Source organism: Molothrus ater, chromosome 15 (assembly GCF_012460135.2).
Source record: "Molothrus ater isolate BHLD 08-10-18 breed brown headed cowbird chromosome 15, BPBGC_Mater_1.1, whole genome shotgun sequence".
Taxonomy (NCBI): Eukaryota; Metazoa; Chordata; class Aves; order Passeriformes; family Icteridae; genus Molothrus; species Molothrus ater.
The window spans coordinates 7,864,399-7,884,245 of record NC_050492.2 but is presented as its reverse complement, the minus strand read 5'-3'; the positions used below and the strand labels follow the sequence as shown (position 1 = coordinate 7,884,245).

General features: G+C 48.6%; 1 protein-coding gene across 7 annotated transcripts in view; it reads right to left on the bottom strand.

Annotated features, from left to right (window-relative positions):
- ACSL6 (acyl-CoA synthetase long chain family member 6) overlaps nucleotides 1–18,869 on the bottom strand; it is a 58,431-nt gene extending 39,562 nt beyond the window's left edge. For 3 of the 7 annotated variants that reach the window (XM_054516496.1, XM_036391932.2, XM_036391933.2), the window contains exon 1: nucleotides 18,776–18,869. In XM_054516496.1, the coding sequence (XP_054372471.1) occupies nucleotides 18,776–18,824 (49 nt within the window). In that variant the 5' untranslated portion in view covers nucleotides 18,825–18,869. Of the gene's footprint in view, nucleotides 1–5,140; nucleotides 5,280–18,095; nucleotides 18,113–18,184; nucleotides 18,253–18,574; nucleotides 18,655–18,775 lie in introns of those variants that run through there. The other 4 variants (XM_036391930.2, XM_036391931.2, XM_054516497.1 and 1 more) reach the window with 4 other exon arrangements.
- Between the last annotated feature and the right edge of the window lie 978 nt (nucleotides 18,870–19,847).

Genomic DNA, 19,847 nt, shown 5'->3' with positions numbered 1-19,847 from the left:
GCCATTCCTTCAAGCTAAAACATAACCCAGCCAGAAGGAAAAGCAAACCACCACAGTTGTGGGGTTTTCTGGCTGTCTTCAGCTCTCTGGAGCCTGCTCACAAAACTGTGCCAAAATCAGCACAGGGGCTGCAAAGTTCCATCTGGGGAAACCAGAGCCTGATCCCTCCCCATTGGCTTCCCTGGCTCACAGGCAGCATAGTCCACAGGAGCATCCCATTGAGGTGACTAAAGCAGGAGAGAATTTGCCACTCAGCCTTATGGCAAAGCTTGCAGGTGGCAGTGAACCCTGCACATGCTTTCTGGGCTCATGCTGAAGTGCCACGTGCTGCTGGCATTGTCCCACAGGGCTGGATCCTGGCAGTGCCTCGTGGGGCTGCTTTTGCTAGGGCTGGGGCTTCATTCTGCACACTGCTCACAGAACACCTGCAAAGCTTCCCCCTTCCCAGAAGTACTCATAAGTAATTGTCAACTTCAGTTCTTGTGAAGAATGAGGTTTGTTGGGTTGGGTTTTGGCTTTTTTTAATTTTTTACTGACACTGATGGTTGATTGTCCCATATACTATATGATTCCTGAATACTCTGTGTCAGGCAGCAAACAAACAACTTAAAGAATGGCGTAAAAATAATTATCTGGGGCAGAGTACAAAGAGAAGCACTGAATGGAAAGGGAGAAGGGAGCTGCACCCCTGACAGCTGGCTTGGCAGAGAGGAGATGTGAAGGTGCTTTGCAAAGAGCTGGATGGCTTGTTGCCAGGGAAAGTTTTGATGCCTTTCAATACTGAATTTAAATGAACCTTAGTATTGTCTGTAGAGGCCCTGGTCCAGCTAAGAACCCCAGTGACCTGAAGGCTCTGCAGCAGGGTCAGTGCTGGGCAGTGCAGAGGTGCAGGGACCACAAGGGGCCTTACCCTTCCATGCACCCAGAAGGGATGCACTCCCCTCCTCAGCTCACTGCCTGGCCCATTTTCAGTCTCTCCACATGAACATGCCCTAGCCAGACCCTCTGTGGCCATCTCACTCTACCATGGCTGGGTGGAGGCATTTGGGCACAATGCCAGGCAGGGAAGAAGCTGATACCACAAGCAGGCATTGCCCTGGCTGCTGAGGGCTGGCTCTGCTGTCCCCACAGCAGGTCACTGCCAGACAAGGACACACATGCAGGCAAATTCCTGCACTGCCAGTTGCTCTCCATGACCATTCACACCCTGCCCTTGGCTGCACCTGGAGGGTCACTGTGTGACACTGGTGACAGTGATACAGGGACAGTGATGAAGGGAGTGCCCTGGCTGCTCTCCTGCTGCACACACACACTGCAGAGGTCTGATTCCTGCTGGCTTCTGGCAGGGTAGGATGGATGATCCCAACTCACTCCACTGCTGGACTGGGCCATGAGGGGCCCCTCACCTTATTGCCCCCTCACTGGGGCACATGGCTGTTGGCACAGAAATTACTGTCCTGCTATTGTATCAGAAAAAGTGGTTGGTTTACAAGCAGATCCCCACCTGGCATGATCAGATAGCATCCTGGTGCCAGGGTGGGGTCCTGTCCTCCCTGCATGACTCCCTGACCCACCACACACCCACCTCCAGCCCTGCCTGGAGCACAGCTTGGTGGAGCCCACTCAGGCTGGGATGCCCCACTATATTCCAGGCCTGCCAGGGCAAGGAGTCCTCCTGACTGTCTGCCCCTTCCACCACTCCCACACCCACCCTGCCTTTCCCAGGCACCAGCACAAATATCTGTGCACCAGTCCAGGGGTACTGATCCAGCTGCAAACCTTTTTGGGTTCATTGCTGCCGTTTCTTTTGGCAGCAGCACCAGAATAAATGGTTTCTGAATAACACTCTGAGGATCCTGCCAGCCAGTTGCATTCAGGCAAGCACAGGAGTCCTTCATCCAAAGTGAAACAGAAAACTAAACAAGCTCAAAACAGAAAATCTTCCATAATCTTAGGACATGACACAGTGGCATGCCCAGAGTTAATCCTGCAGAGGATAGGGAAGAACAGGAATGTTTGAATACCACTTCCAAGCCAGGTGTTAACCTGCCTTGTCTCTCTGACAGCTCAGACTGGACCAGAACACTTATTTGGTCAAACTTCAATTTTGTGTTGCCTTCTGCAATACCAACAATTATGTAGCAAGTGTTCACAGCAGGGCTAAGCAGGCCAGACTGCAGCTGGCATTGCCTCCAGCCATGAAGATCCTGGAAATTTGGCCCGTTGCTGTCTGCAGGAGGTTGTCTGTGCATTATTAGACCACAGATTTTCATCTTCTGCTGCAGAGACTTCACAGTTTGGGCCATATCACAGCCAAACACTGCCTTTATTATTATAAAGGGCAATTCTCTTTATGCCAATCCTACAGCTTGAAGAGCTCCAGTACTTACTGACCTGCCACTACAGTTAAAGCAAAGACATATGAAAAAGGAGAGGACTGAAAGGCTCTGCCAGCTCTCTGTCAAACACACTGCCCATGAAGACAGTATTACAACTGTCACACTGGAAACTGAAACGAGAAAATGACTTCAAAATGGGAGCTTACAAAAAAGTAACAGTAGAGTCACTAACTAGAACAAATACAGTTGTATCCCTCTCTTAGAGTAATCTCACTGTAATTAGACCAGGTTAGTTAACAAGAAAGTGCCCTGCAAGTTCATGGAATCACAAATGGGTTGGAAGAGACACTGAAGATCACCCAGCCATCCCCCACACCATGGGCAGAGATGCCCTTCACTAGGGCAGATTGCTCAGGGCTCCATCCAACCTGGCCCTGTAGCTGTAGTGCTTTTCTAAAGGACCCTGTCTGCACAGATGGGAAGGAGTGAGGGGGTACCAAAGGTTAAGTACACATGGAGAGAGCAGAGTTTTATCCAGACCCTGTGCATACAGAACTGTGACTGCCTGAATCCGCTCCAAGTTTTATCCCAAAACAAACCAGAAACTGAAGGCAGCTTTGAAAGTTGTTCAAGGCTTATTTGGCAACCTTGCAGTGCAGTGAGGGGCAAGAAAATAAAGAGGCAGGCCGTGTGCCAAAAACCGAAAGGAAGGCAAGCGCCCCCTCCGGCTGCAGGTGGGGGACAGCAGCAGGGACAGCAGGGGGACAGGAGCAGCCTGATGCAGCAGCCCTGCCCTGCACAGACCTGCCGGCTCCTGCCGTGCCCTCTGCCTGCCTGGGCCCTGTGCCAGTAGCCTCCAGTCAGAACTGAAACACACTGCCTGCAAGAGCCAGAGCTTCTCAAAATAATCTCTTCTCTACTCAGGAGTATCACCATGCTTTTAAAGGAACACAGCTTGATGTTTCTCTCTTGCGTGGTATCAGTAAAAGCAGAGTGATTAGTGCAGAAAGGCTCCTGGTGTTAGGGACACTCAGTGCCCAGGTGCAGGAGGGTTTCCCAGGAGGCCCCACAGTGCACAGAGCCACCCCTGCAGCTGTACCTGGGGCCATGCCTGACCCACCACATGGCACAGCTCCAGCAGCAGGCAGGGACCCTCCAGCTTCCAGGAGGCTCTCTGAAACTGCTGAAAGCATCATCCTCCTATTCTCTTCACATCCCCAACCTGCTCCATCCCCAGCATGCCAAAGGATGGGATGCACCAGCAACAGGCACATACACAACACAGCAAGCCAGATGTCCACTGTCCACACTATGTCCAGATAGGGGATTTCATGGCTACAGATCAGGTTTTCATGTTCAGTCCCTGACATCAAGGTGCAACCTCATGAGCTCTCACACTCCACACAGCAGCAGGCTCTTCCCATGTGGATGGAGTATGCTCATAGTTCTATGCTTGAGGAAAGTGGGAATGCACAGCATGGAATTAGGAGCATCACACACTACACCGAATGCTTGCAACCTACTACTGCTGCATAGCTCTGGCAAAGGCAAGTTATGTCACCAGCCCCGGGAGATCTCTCAGGCAGAGACATGCACTGCAAAGAGCCTGCACTCAGTCTGGGTGGCTGAAAGTTTAGACACAGAAAGCATAGAAACCAGCAGGATGTCACAGAATTCCAGAGTCATTAAGGTTGGAAAAGCCCTCTGAGATTATCGAGTCTAACCATTCCCCCAGCACTGCCAGGCTTGCCACTAAACCGTGTCCCAAGTGCCAAATCTACACGTTCGTTAAATCCCTCCACGGATGGCAACTCCACCATTTTCCTGGGCAGCCTCTTCCAGAGCTGAAACATTCTTCTGGTGAAGAAATTGTTCTTAATATCCAACCTAAACGTCCCCTGGCACTCCTTGGTCACTTAATCTCGTTCCTCCATTTGCTACTCGGGAGGAGACGAACCTCCCCACCAGCTTCAACCTCCTATGTAGAGTGATAAGGTCCCTTCTGAACCTCCTTTTCTCCAGGCTGAGCACCCCCGCTGCTCCTTATCTGGCTTGTGCTCCACACCCTTCCTCAGCTCCGTTGCCCTTCTCTAAACACACTCCAACACCTCAGTGTCTTCCTTGGAGTGAGGGGCCCAAAACTCAACACAGGATTTGAGGTCAACCACAACTAAACAGGTGTGCCATGCTCCACAGAGCTCCCTGCTGTGGGAAACAAGCCCCGACATGTGAGGTCAAGAGTTTGGGGCAATCAACTAAGAGGGGCAGAGTCCTCCAGGGAAGCTCCAGTGCCAGGCTCCGTCTCTGCGTGCCAGTGAATTTGCCCCCACGCAGGTAGAGCTGTCCTCCCCGCTGATCTCAGGGCTGTCACCCCGCAGCCCACGCGGGACCTACGGGCCAGCTGCCTCCAGCGCTGGGAGCTCCAGCCAGAGCCGGGCAGGAGCTTTTCCCCCGCTAAGGCTGCTGGACACACGCGAACAACGGGAAAGTGCCAAAGCCACGTGCCAGTGTCCCCCAGGAGCTGTCCCGCATCCCCCCGCGGAACGAGCCCACCCACCCCCAGCCCCGGCTCCCTCGCACCGCAGCTCTCCCGCTGCCCGCTCTGCTTTCCGCGGCTTGGCTTGGCTCGGCTCGGCTCGCCATCCCGGAGCCCGGCTCCGGTGGAGCCCGCGGGGCCGCGGGGATGGGGGTCTGGAACCCCCCCCAGACCCTGCCCGGACGCAGCTCCCGGATCCCGCTGGGATCCCCCCGGCTCCTCAGAGGCGCTGCGATAACAACAATGAAACCCCGGCGGGACTCACCATCCGCCGGTGCCCCGGGGCCGCTGCTGCCCGGTCAGCTCATGGCCGGGGCTCTGCACAGAACTGCTGACTCCAGGCCGTCCCTCCCCCTCCCATCTGCAAACGGCTGAAAGAAGTTAAGCTTGGCTAATATCGGCTTAGGCTGTATTAGCGCAGCAGCAGCAGCAGCAGCGGTGCCCGCTGTAACCCTTGAGCTTCCACACCCGGCGATGGGAGCCGCCTCCCAGAGGAAAAACCCACCCTCTCCGCTGCTGTATGTTGCAGTATTTTCGCACATCTCTGTCATACTGGAGGATTTACAGGCTCGAAGCAACGCTTTTGGGTGTAAAACTGTAAAACCTTTCATTCTGCAACTGCGCAGTTTAAAATTAGAAACGGCTTTTTTTTTTTTTTTTTCTTTAGGAAAAGTCATCATAAAAGAAAGTTTCTGACACTGAGAAAGTCTGCGCTACCAGTTCAGGTCTGCTGAACTAGACACTTCATAGGTCGGATATCGGCAGATATTTACATGGGCAGATGGTGCCAGGACAAAGGGGAATGGCTTCACACTGACAGGGCAGGGTTAGATGGGATATTGGGAAGAAGTTCTTCCCTGTGAGGGTGGTGAGACAGTGGAGCAGGCAGTCCTGAGTAGCTGGGGATGCCCCACCCCTGGATGTTCAAGGCCAGATTGGACACGACTTGAAGCAACCTGGTCTAGTGGAAGGTGTCTCTGCCCGTGGCACGGGGATTGGAACTGGATGACCTTAAAGGACCCTTCCAGCCCAAAACAGTGCGCTGGAAGAGTGGGTTCTGTGATAGTCAAGTAGAATAATTACAAATCCCCTGAATCAAGAAAATAGTAAAACAGTAACTATTGCCAACATCATCCTTATACTGCTATATGTATTAACAGAAAAAGCCCAACACCCCTGGTATTCCAGCCCAAACCAGGTTTTGTTAATTTACACTCAAAATAACAAGACCAGAACTTTGAAATTCATTTGTCATGGTAAATTACTGACATTTACATTTGAGAGATCTGGCTGAGATACTCTCAACTACAAGAGCATTCCTTTCAACTGGAAACCACCAGACCAACAGTGTCTGATAGCTTCCAACTCCCCTCTCCTGAGCAAAGATAACATGGGTGTGCCACCCTGGGCCCCCGGGGAGCCCTTGTTCCATATCATCACTTTATTTACTGCTCATTTTTTACTGTTCAATTCCTGCTTAGGACTCTGGCTGTTAGGAAGGCATTTGAGGGATCCTCCCTTCTAGAAGCTGAATATCTGGCATTAATAACACTGAAATTATTGTTTTTCTCTACTCCTTTTTTTTTTCTGGCTGGCTCTCCAGAACTGCTTGGCAGAAAAGAGGTGAGCAGAGAGTGAGAAGCTGTGTGAAGACTTACTATTACCATAGTTAATAAAGTTTCTGTCTGACCTGTCCTAAATTTTACTTGTGATATTGCAGTTTGTAGTGGAGAATTCTCAAAGAACACTTAACACTCATGAATGAAGAGAGACTATTTAATGAGATTTCAGGCAAGATTGTAAAATATCGCTCCTTTGGGTCACATGGAGGATATTCTGCAATCAGGCTTAATTCATCAAAGTGCCAGAGTAGGGCAGGGAGTACTAGACTGAATGGTCTGCAGGTGCAAATCAGCATCACAGTGCTGGCTTAATGGGACCTCAGCAATATTCACCAGCTCAGATTCCTGCCCCTTTGTTCTTTATGAGCCACAGCTTGACAGAATCTTTGTAGCCAGGAAAATATTTCAGGTGTGTGAACAGTTCTGGGCTGGCTGAGTGCTTCAGTGCCAGTAGCCCACAGTCTCAGCATGTCTGTGTTCATGCTGAAATGCCCTAAAGGGGAAGTGGGAATCATGATTTCAAATGAATATTGGATTAAAAGCAACATACTGTGCTATGGAGATCTTCTTTCAAGCTCCTGCTGGTAAGGGCTGGTCTTGCCTACCAAGATGAAGCTCACCATGGGCAATATACCCTCAGTGTGAGTGGTGAGATTGAGTAAAACACATGTTTCATGGTAGAGTCTGACCCTTTTACCTCCTCTGTAAATACCCTGAGCAGTAATTCTCTTGTTTTGCTTTCATTGCAGTACGTACACATATGGACTCACTCTCTGAAACAACCATTGGAGATATCTGAGGGAGAACAAAGAGAGGAAGCTGGATGTTGGCTGCCTACCTTAAGGGAAAAATGATGCAAGCATACTCTAAGTAATAAACTGAATAAAAGCTTTCATTCTGCCCCAGAATTTTCTACCAGCTAATTTGCAGGGCAGAGTGATGGGGACAGGGCTTTATGGGAAGACAACCTAATTTTTTGGACTCACAGCCAAGAGAAAGCATTGAGTAGCAGGGATGTTTATACTAGTACAAAGGAAATTAGACTTCACCTTTTGTGCTCAGTCTAAAGCCCAGTAAGACCTACCTACCAGTAAAATCAATGGGAAGACTTCAAATAACTCTGGGATTTGGCTGAGACCTGATCCATCCAGGATGGGATGTAAAAAAAAGATATATCAGTAAATCACAGTGCATTTAATGCTCCCAGCCAAAGTCAAAGAGTCCTATAAAAGAGAGTAACCTATGGAATCTCTCTATGCTTTTATACTTTATCAAAATTAATGAGAAATGCAGATTAAGATTGAATTTTAAACATTGCTGCTTTTAGCCAGGAGAATACAGGATAGGACATGGTGTAATGGTTTTAAACTAAAAGATGGCCAATTCAGACTAGATATAAGGAATGATTTTTTTATAAGGAAGGTGGTGACACACTGGCACAGGTTGTCCAGAGCAGCTATGGATGCCTCAGCCCTGAAAATATTCAAGGTGAGGTTGGACAGGGCTTGGTACAACCTGGTCTAGTTGAAGATATCCGCTCGTTGTAGGGGGGTTAAACTAGATGAACTTTAAGGGTCCTTTCCAACACAAACTATTCTATGACTTTACATAGATTCATCAGAGCAGCTAAATGAGGCTGTACCACTAGGAAACCACACAGAGCTGAAATAGCCTGGGAGCTTCCATTGCTCTATGGAAGAGTTCCACTTCAAAATTCTGAGCGTAACTCAAAAAACCCCAGTTGCTGCTATGGTTTTCAGGACATTCCCATAAACCAGAGCGATAGCTTCAGTTACAGAACAGAAATTTGCCAACAGTATCTCTACATTCCTCAAGGCCCATCCATGGAAAATTGTGCCTCAAGTAGAAATAAAAAACCACCACTAATTCAAATAATATGTAAGAAAGAGGAACTTTACTGCTTTGTGTGTCTTTTTAGTGGTCTCCTTTTCTTTTCTATATCCTCTGGTCAGATATTATGCTTTTATGTTAACACATAGCCTATATTTTTTTACCATTTCCAAAGAGCAGCAGGAAGGAAGCATACAGCACAAACAGAGAATTAATTGAATAATTAGGAACATTAATATTATGTTACTGGGCAAGTGTTTCTGCCTCCTCTCCCTCTAGCCCTCAATTTCCTTACACCACAGGGATGCCAAATGATGGCAAGGTAACAAAAATAAACCCAGGATGATGAATTTATTGCTTATGCATCTCTTCCCAGCTGTCATCCTCAGAACACTTTACAGGCACCCAGAAGCTCAGTCTCCACATTGCAGCTGAGTGTGGTAGGTGCAGCACACAGTGAGGTGCAGGGGCTGTGTCCTGGCCCAGTCCAAGGGGGTCTCTCCTGCACCCTGGCACGTCAGCAGGACTGATATCCACCAGCCAGAGACCCCAACCACATCCCACACCCAGCTTCTGTTCCCCTGGCAGCAAGGGCCTGGCACTGTGCTAGAAAATGAGGGAAAAGGGGGAATTTGGCATCATCTCATGGAGGGTTTTTGAGAAATCTGTGGTTGGGCTGTGATTTGAGATGTCCTTAAATAGTCCAAATTAAATACTTCACTGAAGTATTTTTTTTCTCCTGACACTAATAACAAGCAGTTACATTGTTTAAATGATTTTTAAACACACGGTTTGGTTTCAGGATCTTTGTTGTTGCTTCAGAGTTTTTTATTTATTTTGTTAACTAAAGCAGCAATTAGGTTATTTCTAATTTTGTTTCTAGAAAGTTCCCTTTGCCGATGCCACATCCTGAAGCACCCTGCACCTTTCTGTCCCTGACACTGCTGTAACTTGCCTTTTGCTCTCCTGTTTTCACAAGTACTTTCAAATCACCCTGAAGACATTTCTGTCCATGCTAAATTTTGCAAACACTCTGCAAGTCAGTCTGTGGCTGTATTCACAAAAGTGAATTTTCAGTTCAAATGTATATGGCACATTTTTGCTGACTTCTGTCAGGGCTTTCCCTGCCTCCAGCCTCCTTCCCCATACCTGCTGCAAAAACAGCCTTAAAATCTCTTTTTCTGAATATTTTAAGCCTCCAAGATGCTGGAACCAGGTTCTAAAGGGTTAAGATGGAGGAGGCCCCCAGACGGCTCATGGGGGTCATGGCTCATCGGCTCATGGCTCATTCTTTGGTCTCAATGACACAGAGCTTTTGCCTTTTCAAATATATTTAACCAAATAAAGTGAATAGAGGATATGCAAATGCCTTTCCCAAAGGAAACACAGCCCTGAATTGTTGTTGGCAGGTCAGAGCATCACACCACCCTCAGCAGCCTCTCAGCTGTGGGAGATTCGGGCTGGAGGAGGTGGTGGCACAAAAAGACCCTTTTCAGGCAGAAAAAAAAGCAGGACTCGGGTATTCCAAGGAGACAGAGGGAGGAGGTCACTGGGGATGGCTCCCCCGGCATCTCAAAACCCTGGTTCCCTGTGAGGGTGGGGAGGCCCTGGCACAGGTTGCCCAGAGAAGCAGGGGCTGCCCCATCCCTGGAAGTGTCCAAGGCCAGGTGGGACGGGGCTTGGAGCCTGGTTTAGTGGCAGGTGTCCCTGTCCTGTAGCAACAAGAGTGAGTGTGCAAGGGAGACCCACAGTGAACAAAGGCTCAGGGGACGTCAGGACGCTGGCACAGCTTGGGTGAGCTGGTGCTCACAGGCCAGCCACAAGCTGCTCTCAGCTCAAGGAGCTATTTGAACATTTGGCTGAAGAAAAGATAATTCTGAATGAGATTGCCTGGAGTTATGGAGAAGGGTTTTACCTAAAACTGAGCTGTATTGGTATCTGGGTCTGATATACACTGTCTGCCAAGGAAGGCAGAAACCTCTCTTAGAATTCAAAATGTGACCGCCATCCCTCCAAATTATTATAACTTTGAAGTTAAGGGGCTTTCAGGCAAAGGTATGGGAAAGCAATAACAGTTCTCTGCTAGCGTGTGTGTGTAAGAAGGCAAACCAAGGGCAGCAGCAGCAGCAGCCCCAGCCAAGAGCAGGAGCCGAGCGCGGCCTCCCCTGGGCCCAGGGCTGTCCCTGTGCTGCAGTTCCGGGTACGGCCAGCGGGGGCGCTGCTGGCTCCTGGCCGGGCAGGGTGTGCACTGACTCCCCCCTGCCTGCAGGGGGCGCTGTGGTGCGAGCTCAGTCCCACTGCACACAGGGCTGATGGTGGAGAGAGGGAAATGGGGTTTCCCTGGCAACTGCTCAGGAGCAGCCGGGCCCGGGGCCCTCCTGATGGTGAAATGTCACCACGATATTTTATGAAAAATCCTTTTGCCGGGATTTCTTCTCCTGGGAAGCTGGGAAGCTTCAGCTTCTCCCTGTTTCGCTGCTTTGGAATTTGATTTGGAGAATTGTTTATCCAAGCATGTGAATTGTTTTTACTTAATGACCAATCCCAGTCCAGCTGTCTCAGACTCTCTGGTCAGTCACGGGTTTTTATTACTCATTCTTGTCTAGCCTTCAGATGTATCCTTTCTTCTATTCTTTAGTATAGTTTTAGTATAGCATTCTTTAATACAATATAATATCATAAAATAATAAATCAGCCTTCTGAGAACTTGGAGTCAAATTCTCCTTTCTCACCTCGTCCTGGGGACCCTCACAACACCACACAGTGGAACCCCGGAGTAGCGCTGGAATGGCAGAGCCCAGCACACCCACACTGGCAAACAAACTAAGCACTAAGCAGTGGCAGGGGCAGGACAGCAGGGGGTCCTGCAGGTGCTGGGTGTCCAGCTAAAATATGGCAAAAACCCCGAAATAACAGCAAAAAATGGCCAAGGCTGTGAAGGAGCAGCCGGGCTCCCACAAGCAGCCAGGAGAGGCTCCCTCAGAGGGGCTCAGGGTGCTGGTTTTTCCCCTGGGGCACCCCGGTAGATGGTGAGGACATTTTTCCAGTGGGGTCAGGGGTTGATAAGGTCCAACAACTGCTCTTGAAAGCAAAGGCTCACCCATGGTAGGAAAAGCATTAAAAGACTGAACTGTTGGAAACAACATAACTTTTAAATTTTTATTTTGTCTCTCTAGTTACGCTTGACTTGACTTTGCCTCGGAGAAAGGAATTTTCTTTAGGTTTTTTTAGGAGATGTAACATCACTCTAAGGAGATGGGTTTAACATACCAACAGACTGGGAGCAGCCCAAAGATACCCAGAAAGATAAAAGGCCATCAGTGGAACATCAGCGGCCACCTACCAACATCTACCCTCACAGGAACATCTGCCACCCTCACAGGAACATCTACCACCCCCTGCTCTGGAAAGGACTGATAAGAAAATCGAAGAATCAAGATCTAATCAATATCAGAGGCAAAGAAATTCAGATCCAATGGAAAACTGAACACTAGGGGTTGCTCAACTCTAGACCAATGTACTTTGAAGCAGTGCATCTCTATGGGTTTTGACCGTATAAAGTTTGGGGGGAAATCCTGCAAAAACATGTGTCATGGAATGATTCTCTCTGCACACCTGGGCTATGTGTAGATGAGATTATTTCTGTGGTACATCCTGGCCAGATCAACATCCTGGCTAGAATAAATTCCCTCCTCCTCCTCCCATCCATATATTTTGTTCTCTTAAGTACCAGTCATTATCATCTCTTGGGCATCAAATGGGACAAAATTCTCTGAGAGAAAGAAAAAAAAAAGGAAAAAATTCCAATCTCTGGCAATTGGAGATACTAAATAAAGTATATTTAACATTTCAAAAGGGGTTCTAATGTATTTGTCTTTTTTTGTCCATCATTACGAAGAATTTTACAACAAACTAAATAATATCCTCTCCACTTCTTATTACTAAGTACTGTTTTCTGCAGAAAAGACATTAAGTCTGCATCATTCCTGCCTTCTGTAATTTGACTGCTTAGATCACCTCCAACTCACTTCAATCAACAGCAGAATGATTGACTGTTTCCTAGATAATTTTTCAAAGAGGAAAAAAAAAAGTTAAATCAGTTTAGCAATCTGCGTGCTTGTTCCTGTGCCGAACAGCTCATACTTGCTCTTGGAGATGGGGGAACAAATAAAAAGAATGCCAACTTAGCAAATGTCTCAGTGCTTTGCCTGCTGTAGCTTTCGCCTGGGGCCATCTAGCAGCGAGTGGGACACCCCAGCGGTCACAGCGATGTCAGTGTGGCTCCCGAAGCTGATTTTAGGGATTTCATAGCCCTTGGAAAGGAATTGCTTGTTGCTCTGGAGGCAAAGAAGAGCAGGGCTCTGACCCTTACCATGTGCAGGCCCTTCCCTGAGGAGGCTGCTCCTGAGCCCTGTCCTTCCCTGGGCACCATCACTGGCCCACATGGGTGGGCACAGCCCAGGGGCTGCTCTGCCTTGTGCACGGGGGCAGCTCAGCCCAAATTTCCTAAGGGCTGGTGGGAGAAGGAAAGGTCATTTCAACCAGCCCCTGTGATTCTCAGCCATGAACAAGCACAGTGGCTTGCCCAGGAAAGGCAATTTTCCATCCAACAGCAGGTCAAGCAACAGCCCAAAGTGAGCCGCGGTGCCTTCTGCACCCATCCATGCACTGCCTGTGCTCTCAGCAGGGAAAACTGATCCTTTCCAAAGGCAAAAGATGTCAGGCTGAAGAGGGGGCACAGCCCCAGGAGCAGACAGGACAGGGCAGAGATTTGCCACATGGGCAACTGTCCCAGAGAGGAGGCTGTGCCATTCTCTGGGGTGAAAATATTGGGGAAAAACAAATAGCAAGGCTATTGTTAGCAAGTCTCAACATCATGTTGGTATCCTAATAAGCAGGATCTGTATTAGTCATAAGCAAATATGAGAGGAAACTTGGAAGATTTTCTAGTAGTTTCTAGAACTTTCCCAAATGAAAGTATGTTCACAGCAGGGCAAGTCACACTTGTGTGGAAGGATCAGCTTACATGGCACCACACACCAGGTCCCTGCCACCTCAGCACTTCTGCTTCTTGACCCAAAGTTGTACCTTAATAATTACAGAATCATTATGGCTGGAAAAGCCCTCAAAGGTCATTGAGTCCAGTGGCTAATCCAGCACTGCTAAACCCACCACTAAATTAAATCCCCTAGCACCACATCTACATATTTTTTGAACACTTTCAGGGATGACAACTGCAGTACTTCCCTGGGCAACCTGTCCGATGTCTGACCACACCTTCCATTAATTTTCCTAATATCTAATTTAAACCTCCTCTGGCAGAACAAAAAGTCCCATTGCAGTGAGTGATCTGGCTGACAACGTTGGTGTGGCTGTCGTTCCTCTGTGGTCAAAACACAAACTCAGGTGGCCAGGTGAAGCATCCAAGTGTCTGTTCCCAGGTGTGGGACTGATGCTCCCCTCCTTGCCATCATCAAACCCCTCACCAGTGAAAGCAGTGAGGGTTCTCTTAGAATCTGGCCACTAAAAGATGGATTTACACAGGTAACCCTCCACCTCTGCCACAGGCAACAGTGGGCAAAAGACCCTCTGCTGAGATTGTTTTTCCAAATAACCCAGCATTTGGAATTTCTGCTCCTGGGCCAAGTGACACACTTGGCCACAGAGGGAAAAGTCACCTAAAAACCCCCAGGTGCCTTTGGAGCGTTACTCTCAAAGAGGTCAACTCATCCAGCACAGATTTTGCAGCACGATTGCACAGTGCTTAGTGGAAACTCCTCACTGCAGTTCACATGCGGTGTCTCTGAGATTTTATCTACACAACCAAAGCCACTTTGTTGAGCAAATGGAAATGTGAGCTGCAGTCTTGCAAAACCATGGCACACAGGTCTGAATAAAAAGAATTTTCTTCCCTGAACTGGGACTTTCCTAGAGAAATCATGATTTCCATTGAATGACACACTTTTTTTGACAAGTGACATTTTCTTCCTGTGGTGTGGAAGAAAATTATTTGGACAGGTTGGTTGGATTTAGCTTCTTTCCATGTTTATGGGATTGGAATATCCCACACAACACAGAAGACAGAAAAACCCCCTGTGTGGCTGACTAATCCGGGGGCTGTGGGGGAAATCACCATGGGGTCTTGCCAAAACCTTGCTGTGGACTCAGCCCAGGACAAAAAGGGGCTGCATTTTCAGCCATGCTTTTCTGAAGTATCTGCTACATACAGTAGCTGAAGCAGCTACATCACTGCTTGCAAAAGCCCCAGCAGTGAGTAAAGGATGCTGAAGCATGGCTGCAGCAAGGAGCTGGGGACCAGCTCACAGGTGCTGAACTACCCCTGACACTCTTTCCTGACTAAAAATCCCCACTCATCCCAGTGTCTTACTTTCTCACCACCAACTACCATGTTTTCCATAGTGCAGTCTCTGGTAGGATGATAAAATATTTATCATTTTGCCTATGTACAGAGTGTAGGAAGAAGCAAAATGAGGCAAAGCCCCTGGTCTGCTTCCTCACCCACCTTCCCACCAGCCTCAGGTCACCTTGGAGGCTCTGTGACAATGTTTATGGAGCAAGGAGGCTTTGACACAGCAAATGACTTGTCATCAGTAAGTCCTGGTGGCACACCACAATATTCCAAGCCCAGCAGAACATTTCCCTGTATCATGCTGTACAGAATCATCGCTCAGTTCCTTGAAGTCTCCAAAAAGGATTTGCAAAGACTCTGAATCAGCATATCTGGGAATAAAAGCTCCTGGAGAACCAATCATGGCTCACAGCAAAATGCAGGAGAGTGTGGAGTGTGAGGGTCCCTGCTGGGGATTCAAGGATTTTACATGTATATTTCAAGCATATTTATATATTTATGGCCACATGCTCTCTAATACACCTTTCTCCACTCTATCTGAGTGGTTTCACAGGGTAAGAGGGTATCTGGGTTCCTGAGCTCTGTAAACCCTCCTGCACAGTGGGAGAAGAGGTGAGAGGATGGAGCAGTTTGGACCACCAGTGCCTTGTCCAGAGGGGACAAGACCGGTGAGCTGCAGGAGCAGAGGTCTGCACTGTCCCTCCTCTGAGCTGTCCCTGCTCCCAGCACCCACAGTCCTGAGGGAACAATAGCAGGGACAGATGGGTCCCCAGTGCCAAGGATCTGCAGGGCTTTGGCTTCACACAGTAGCACAGGAGACAGAAATAGCAGTGAAGGAAAAAACCTCATTACTTGTATTGGCCCGTCACCAAAGAATGTATGCAGAGCACTTAAAAATAAAAGAATAAATTAACAGATGTTTTTCTTTCATGTTAATTTCTGATCAGAAAGAGGGCAAGTAAGTTTTTTTGTTTTTTTTATTTGGGTCTATATGAAGAAATAATGTAGCAAAGTTAAAAACAAAGCCATGGGAAAAGAGCTGCCCTGAATGCCTGTGAACCCACCAAAGGATAACTGCCTGCACCACGTTACCCACCATCCCTTTCCATCTCACCCAGACTTGCCTCCAGTTACCTTTAAGATATCCAGGTGCTGATTGCAACTGTGCAGTTGCAGAAGGAAGAACAAGGTATTTCTCTCAAAGTGCTCTCAGAAATGTACTCACAATGAAACATCTAAACCCTCTGGTGCTCTGCAGTGTTTGGTGACATCAAAAGGGCAATTATACCCTTACTGATGTAATGTTGTATTTCTTTGTTTCTGGCTCACTCCCAAGTCAGCTTTCCTATTTCTGAGGGTATCCAGTTAATTCCATTTGCCATCTGTCTTCAAAGCTTCTCTCCTATTTTTATTACTTGAATGTAATTGTAATATCCATAGTTCTATTGTGGAGACAAGAATCAAATAAATGTCCAGATTAGTTAGGAGCAGCAGAGAAAAATTGCTATGTCTTATCTTGTCCTCTGAGGGAGCAGGGAAATTCAAATGTATCTAATCTTTCCTTTTGATAGTATCTAGCAAATGTTCAAATGGAGCAGTAATATAGGGATGGAGAATAAAAGCAACTAAATATACCTCAGCCAATACCATGAGCTTTGCCTCTGGTGCAGCACCTGGCACTCCACAGGCTGGGCTGAGCAGCCTTGGGCATCTCCTCTGTACACAAAGCATCACCAAGGACTCCTGTGTCACTGCATGAGAGCCAGGATCAGGAGTGGGATTGTGCAAGTCTACTGTAACCTCAGATGAACCTCCCAGCCCTTTGCAAACATGCACTGAGAAATATTTGGAGAGGCACTGGTGCTGGTGGGAAGGGACACTGTGATGGCAGATTTCCCTTCTTGTGCCTCCACACATGAGTGCAGGTGCCTGCCTGGCCTCCAGCTGCTGCCAGGAGGCAAGAGAACAAAGACTTCCTTTCTGTAAGGCAGGGCTGATAGGGCAGGCAAGAGACTCATGGCTGCAGCCACATGAAAGAGAAGAGCAGAGGAGTAAAAGCAGGAAATCCCAGAGGTTCAAGGGGTAAGGTGAATTCTTGAACAATTTCAAGCAAACAACCAATGTTCAAATCCCTAGGGAATTTGCCATTAGGCTTGTGTTTGGTTTACTATACCACTCTCTGCATCCATCAGACCATCCAAGACTGCACAGTAGGAAATAATTGGCTTTGTCTTTCACTGACTTCTACCATTATTTCATTGAGATGAACATTATAGACCTGTTCTCAACTTGTTAAAACTTTCCTAATGGCGCCAGAAATTAATCTGAGTTAAAGAAGAATGCTTCACTGGGCTGTGAGGGCCAAGGAGCCCCTTGTTCAGTAAATCAGCACAGCCACTCCTTTGCAACATGACTGATGGGATGGGGCCATCAGAAAGCCAAAACCAGACATGAGAGCAACAGCTGCTGCTCCAGGGCTGAGCAGGTGCCACACTGCCAGGTCAGGCAGAGCCACTGGCTCTCTGGTGGGATCCATCTCTCAGAGATACCTGTGGTGGCACACATCTCACTGCCACTGCAAAAGGCAATAACAGCACACCTCTCTTCTGAGGGCACCTCTTCTGCAGACAGAAACGTTGGGCTAAAGTCATGTCCACACTAAAATAGAGCACAGCATTAAGTGAGGCCCCACTTTGGGATAGCCAGATGCACAAGAGAGAGGAGCTGAGACACAGGAGAAACACTGAGATGTGAAGCACAGAAATCAATACCTCAGGGCACATGTGGAGGACTGAGAGTAGGAGCTTACACAGGAGACCTGTTCCCAGTGGGTCCTGTTCTCCTGCTGTTGTCATAAACAAGGCTGGTGCAACAGTAATGTGGCTCAGAGCAGTCCCTGGGGCCTTGGGGCCCAAAACACAGTAACAAACACTTGCCCACAGCTTCCCAGCCAAGTCCTCCTTTCTGTTTCACCCATGTAATTCCCTCTGGGCCATATTTCACTGCATGAGTTTTGCTACAGTTCTGAAGCAGCTGATTTAAGCTGCTGATATAAGCAGCTGTAAGGCCACTGCCTTTAATGAGAGCTAACAGGATATTTTCAGAGGCAAAATTCAGGCTAGCAATTTTGGGTTCCCTTTTTTTTTCAGTGTGAAACATCCTTTTTCATAATCAAAAATATCAAGTAGGCATGAACATAAATAATTACAATATTTTCCATTATCAACACTCCCCTCAGAACATCTACCGAATGATGCTAAGGTGTTGTCTTTTAAAATAATTTCCCCCTTTGTACTTCTTCTCCTTGGAAGTCTGCCGGTCTAGAGGGAAGCTCCTTGATACATAAAGGGGGAAATAGCACAGACATTGAACATTACCTTTCTTTAGAAAAGGCGCTTCACACAGATTCAAAGGAGTCAATTTCAAATCAGCACAGCAGATCAATGCAAGATGAACCTTTAAATACCTTACAGAAATCCTCCTGTTTCAGACTCGCAAGAATTTCCTAACGCAGACCCACTTGGAATCGTCACTGCCTGCCCACAAAACAATGGGATCCAGCATCACCCTCTGCCCATCAGCTCTTAACACGCACACACCCCTCCAAGCGCGCCGCCCTATTTCACATACCCACTACAGACAAAGTGCCCCAACAAATTTACCAGAGAGGGACTGGTGGAACGAACCAGCAGGACAGTTTGAGAGATATTATGTAATGCCTCCCGCCGAGCTCTCTGCACCACTGCCACAGCGGCTCATGGTGCCGGCTCCGCCGCACGCATCACGCCGAGCATCATGCCATCCCCATGCAGAGCGCCGCTCCCGCCTGCCTCCTCCCTTTAAAGAGCTTGAATACCCTTTATCCCGGAGCACGGACGGCCATGGGGAGCCGGACCGCGGGCCCAGAGGCCGCTTCGCAGGGTTCAGGCCGGTACCACCGCGCCGAGGCGGGCAGCCGGTCCCACCCGCTGCGGAGAAAGAAAGGAGCCGGGAAGCAGGGAGAGGGGCGGGGAGAAGGACAAACCCCGCAGCCGAGGCGGGCCGGGGGAGCACTCACCCAGCAGCAGCCACCCGGAGCCCGCCGAGCCCAGGAGCGGGGCGAGCATCCCTGCGGCGCGGCCCCCGCGCCCCGCTCCGCGCACTGCGGCGCGCACTGCGCACCCCGCCGGCCCGGCCCGGCCCGCTCCGCCGCGCCCCGCACGCTCCCCGCCGCTCCCCAGGCGGAGGGCGGTGTTTTTAGCAGCCCTCCTCCTCTCCCCATCCAGCCGAGCCCTCCAGATCCCTCCTAAAAGGGGCTATGCTGCCGGAGGTGCGCGGATGCTCATCAGAACATCCCTGCCCCCTGGGATCCATGAGGGGAGCGAGGGGGAGAAACTTACTCCTTTATAGCTTTATTTTCACCTTTGGCCAATGAAATTGCAGCTGGCCGGTGACCTGCACAACAGAGGTACTAAAGATCATCAGAGATGCTGAAACACAGCCAGCTTCATCAGCAGACACAGCTCGGCATTAACTCTAAACATCATCATACAGCTCGTGGCTACTTAAACAAAAAAAAAAACAAAAAAAAAACCCAAAAACGCAAACTGTGTGTGATACTAAATACATGGAGAGAGGAGAGAAGAGCAGATTTGTGCTCTTGACTGTTCCCTGAACAAGCTAGTTGTAAAAAAAAAAAACATGTCCCAGCTCCATGGTACATGAAGGGCTTTGCAGAAGAAGGTGTTAAAGGGGCTGCACCGGGTGGTCTCGCATCCCTCTGGGAATCAGAGTGCCAGTGGAGTAAACAGGATGGGAGTGCCAAAGGGTAGAAGATATGCTGTCTTTTTATTCAGCCCTTTGAGTCACTAACATGGCAGGTCTGCACCGTTGGCAAAGCTGCCTGCTCCAAGCTGTGATATGCTGCTGTTTAACTCTTTGGGAACACAGGCCAAGATACACCAATACAATTCCCTGTTTGTACCAGGAATTAGCACTAGTTCAGGTATGATTACAGCTGTGAAGGGCACACATTTCCTTTGCAGATAAAAGCTTTTGGGTTTTCTCAAAGGTGAAAATGAAGCATATGAAAATTAAGAATTTCTATTCCATGGCAAAAAAATTTCACCATGTGGTTTCTTTCTGATTCA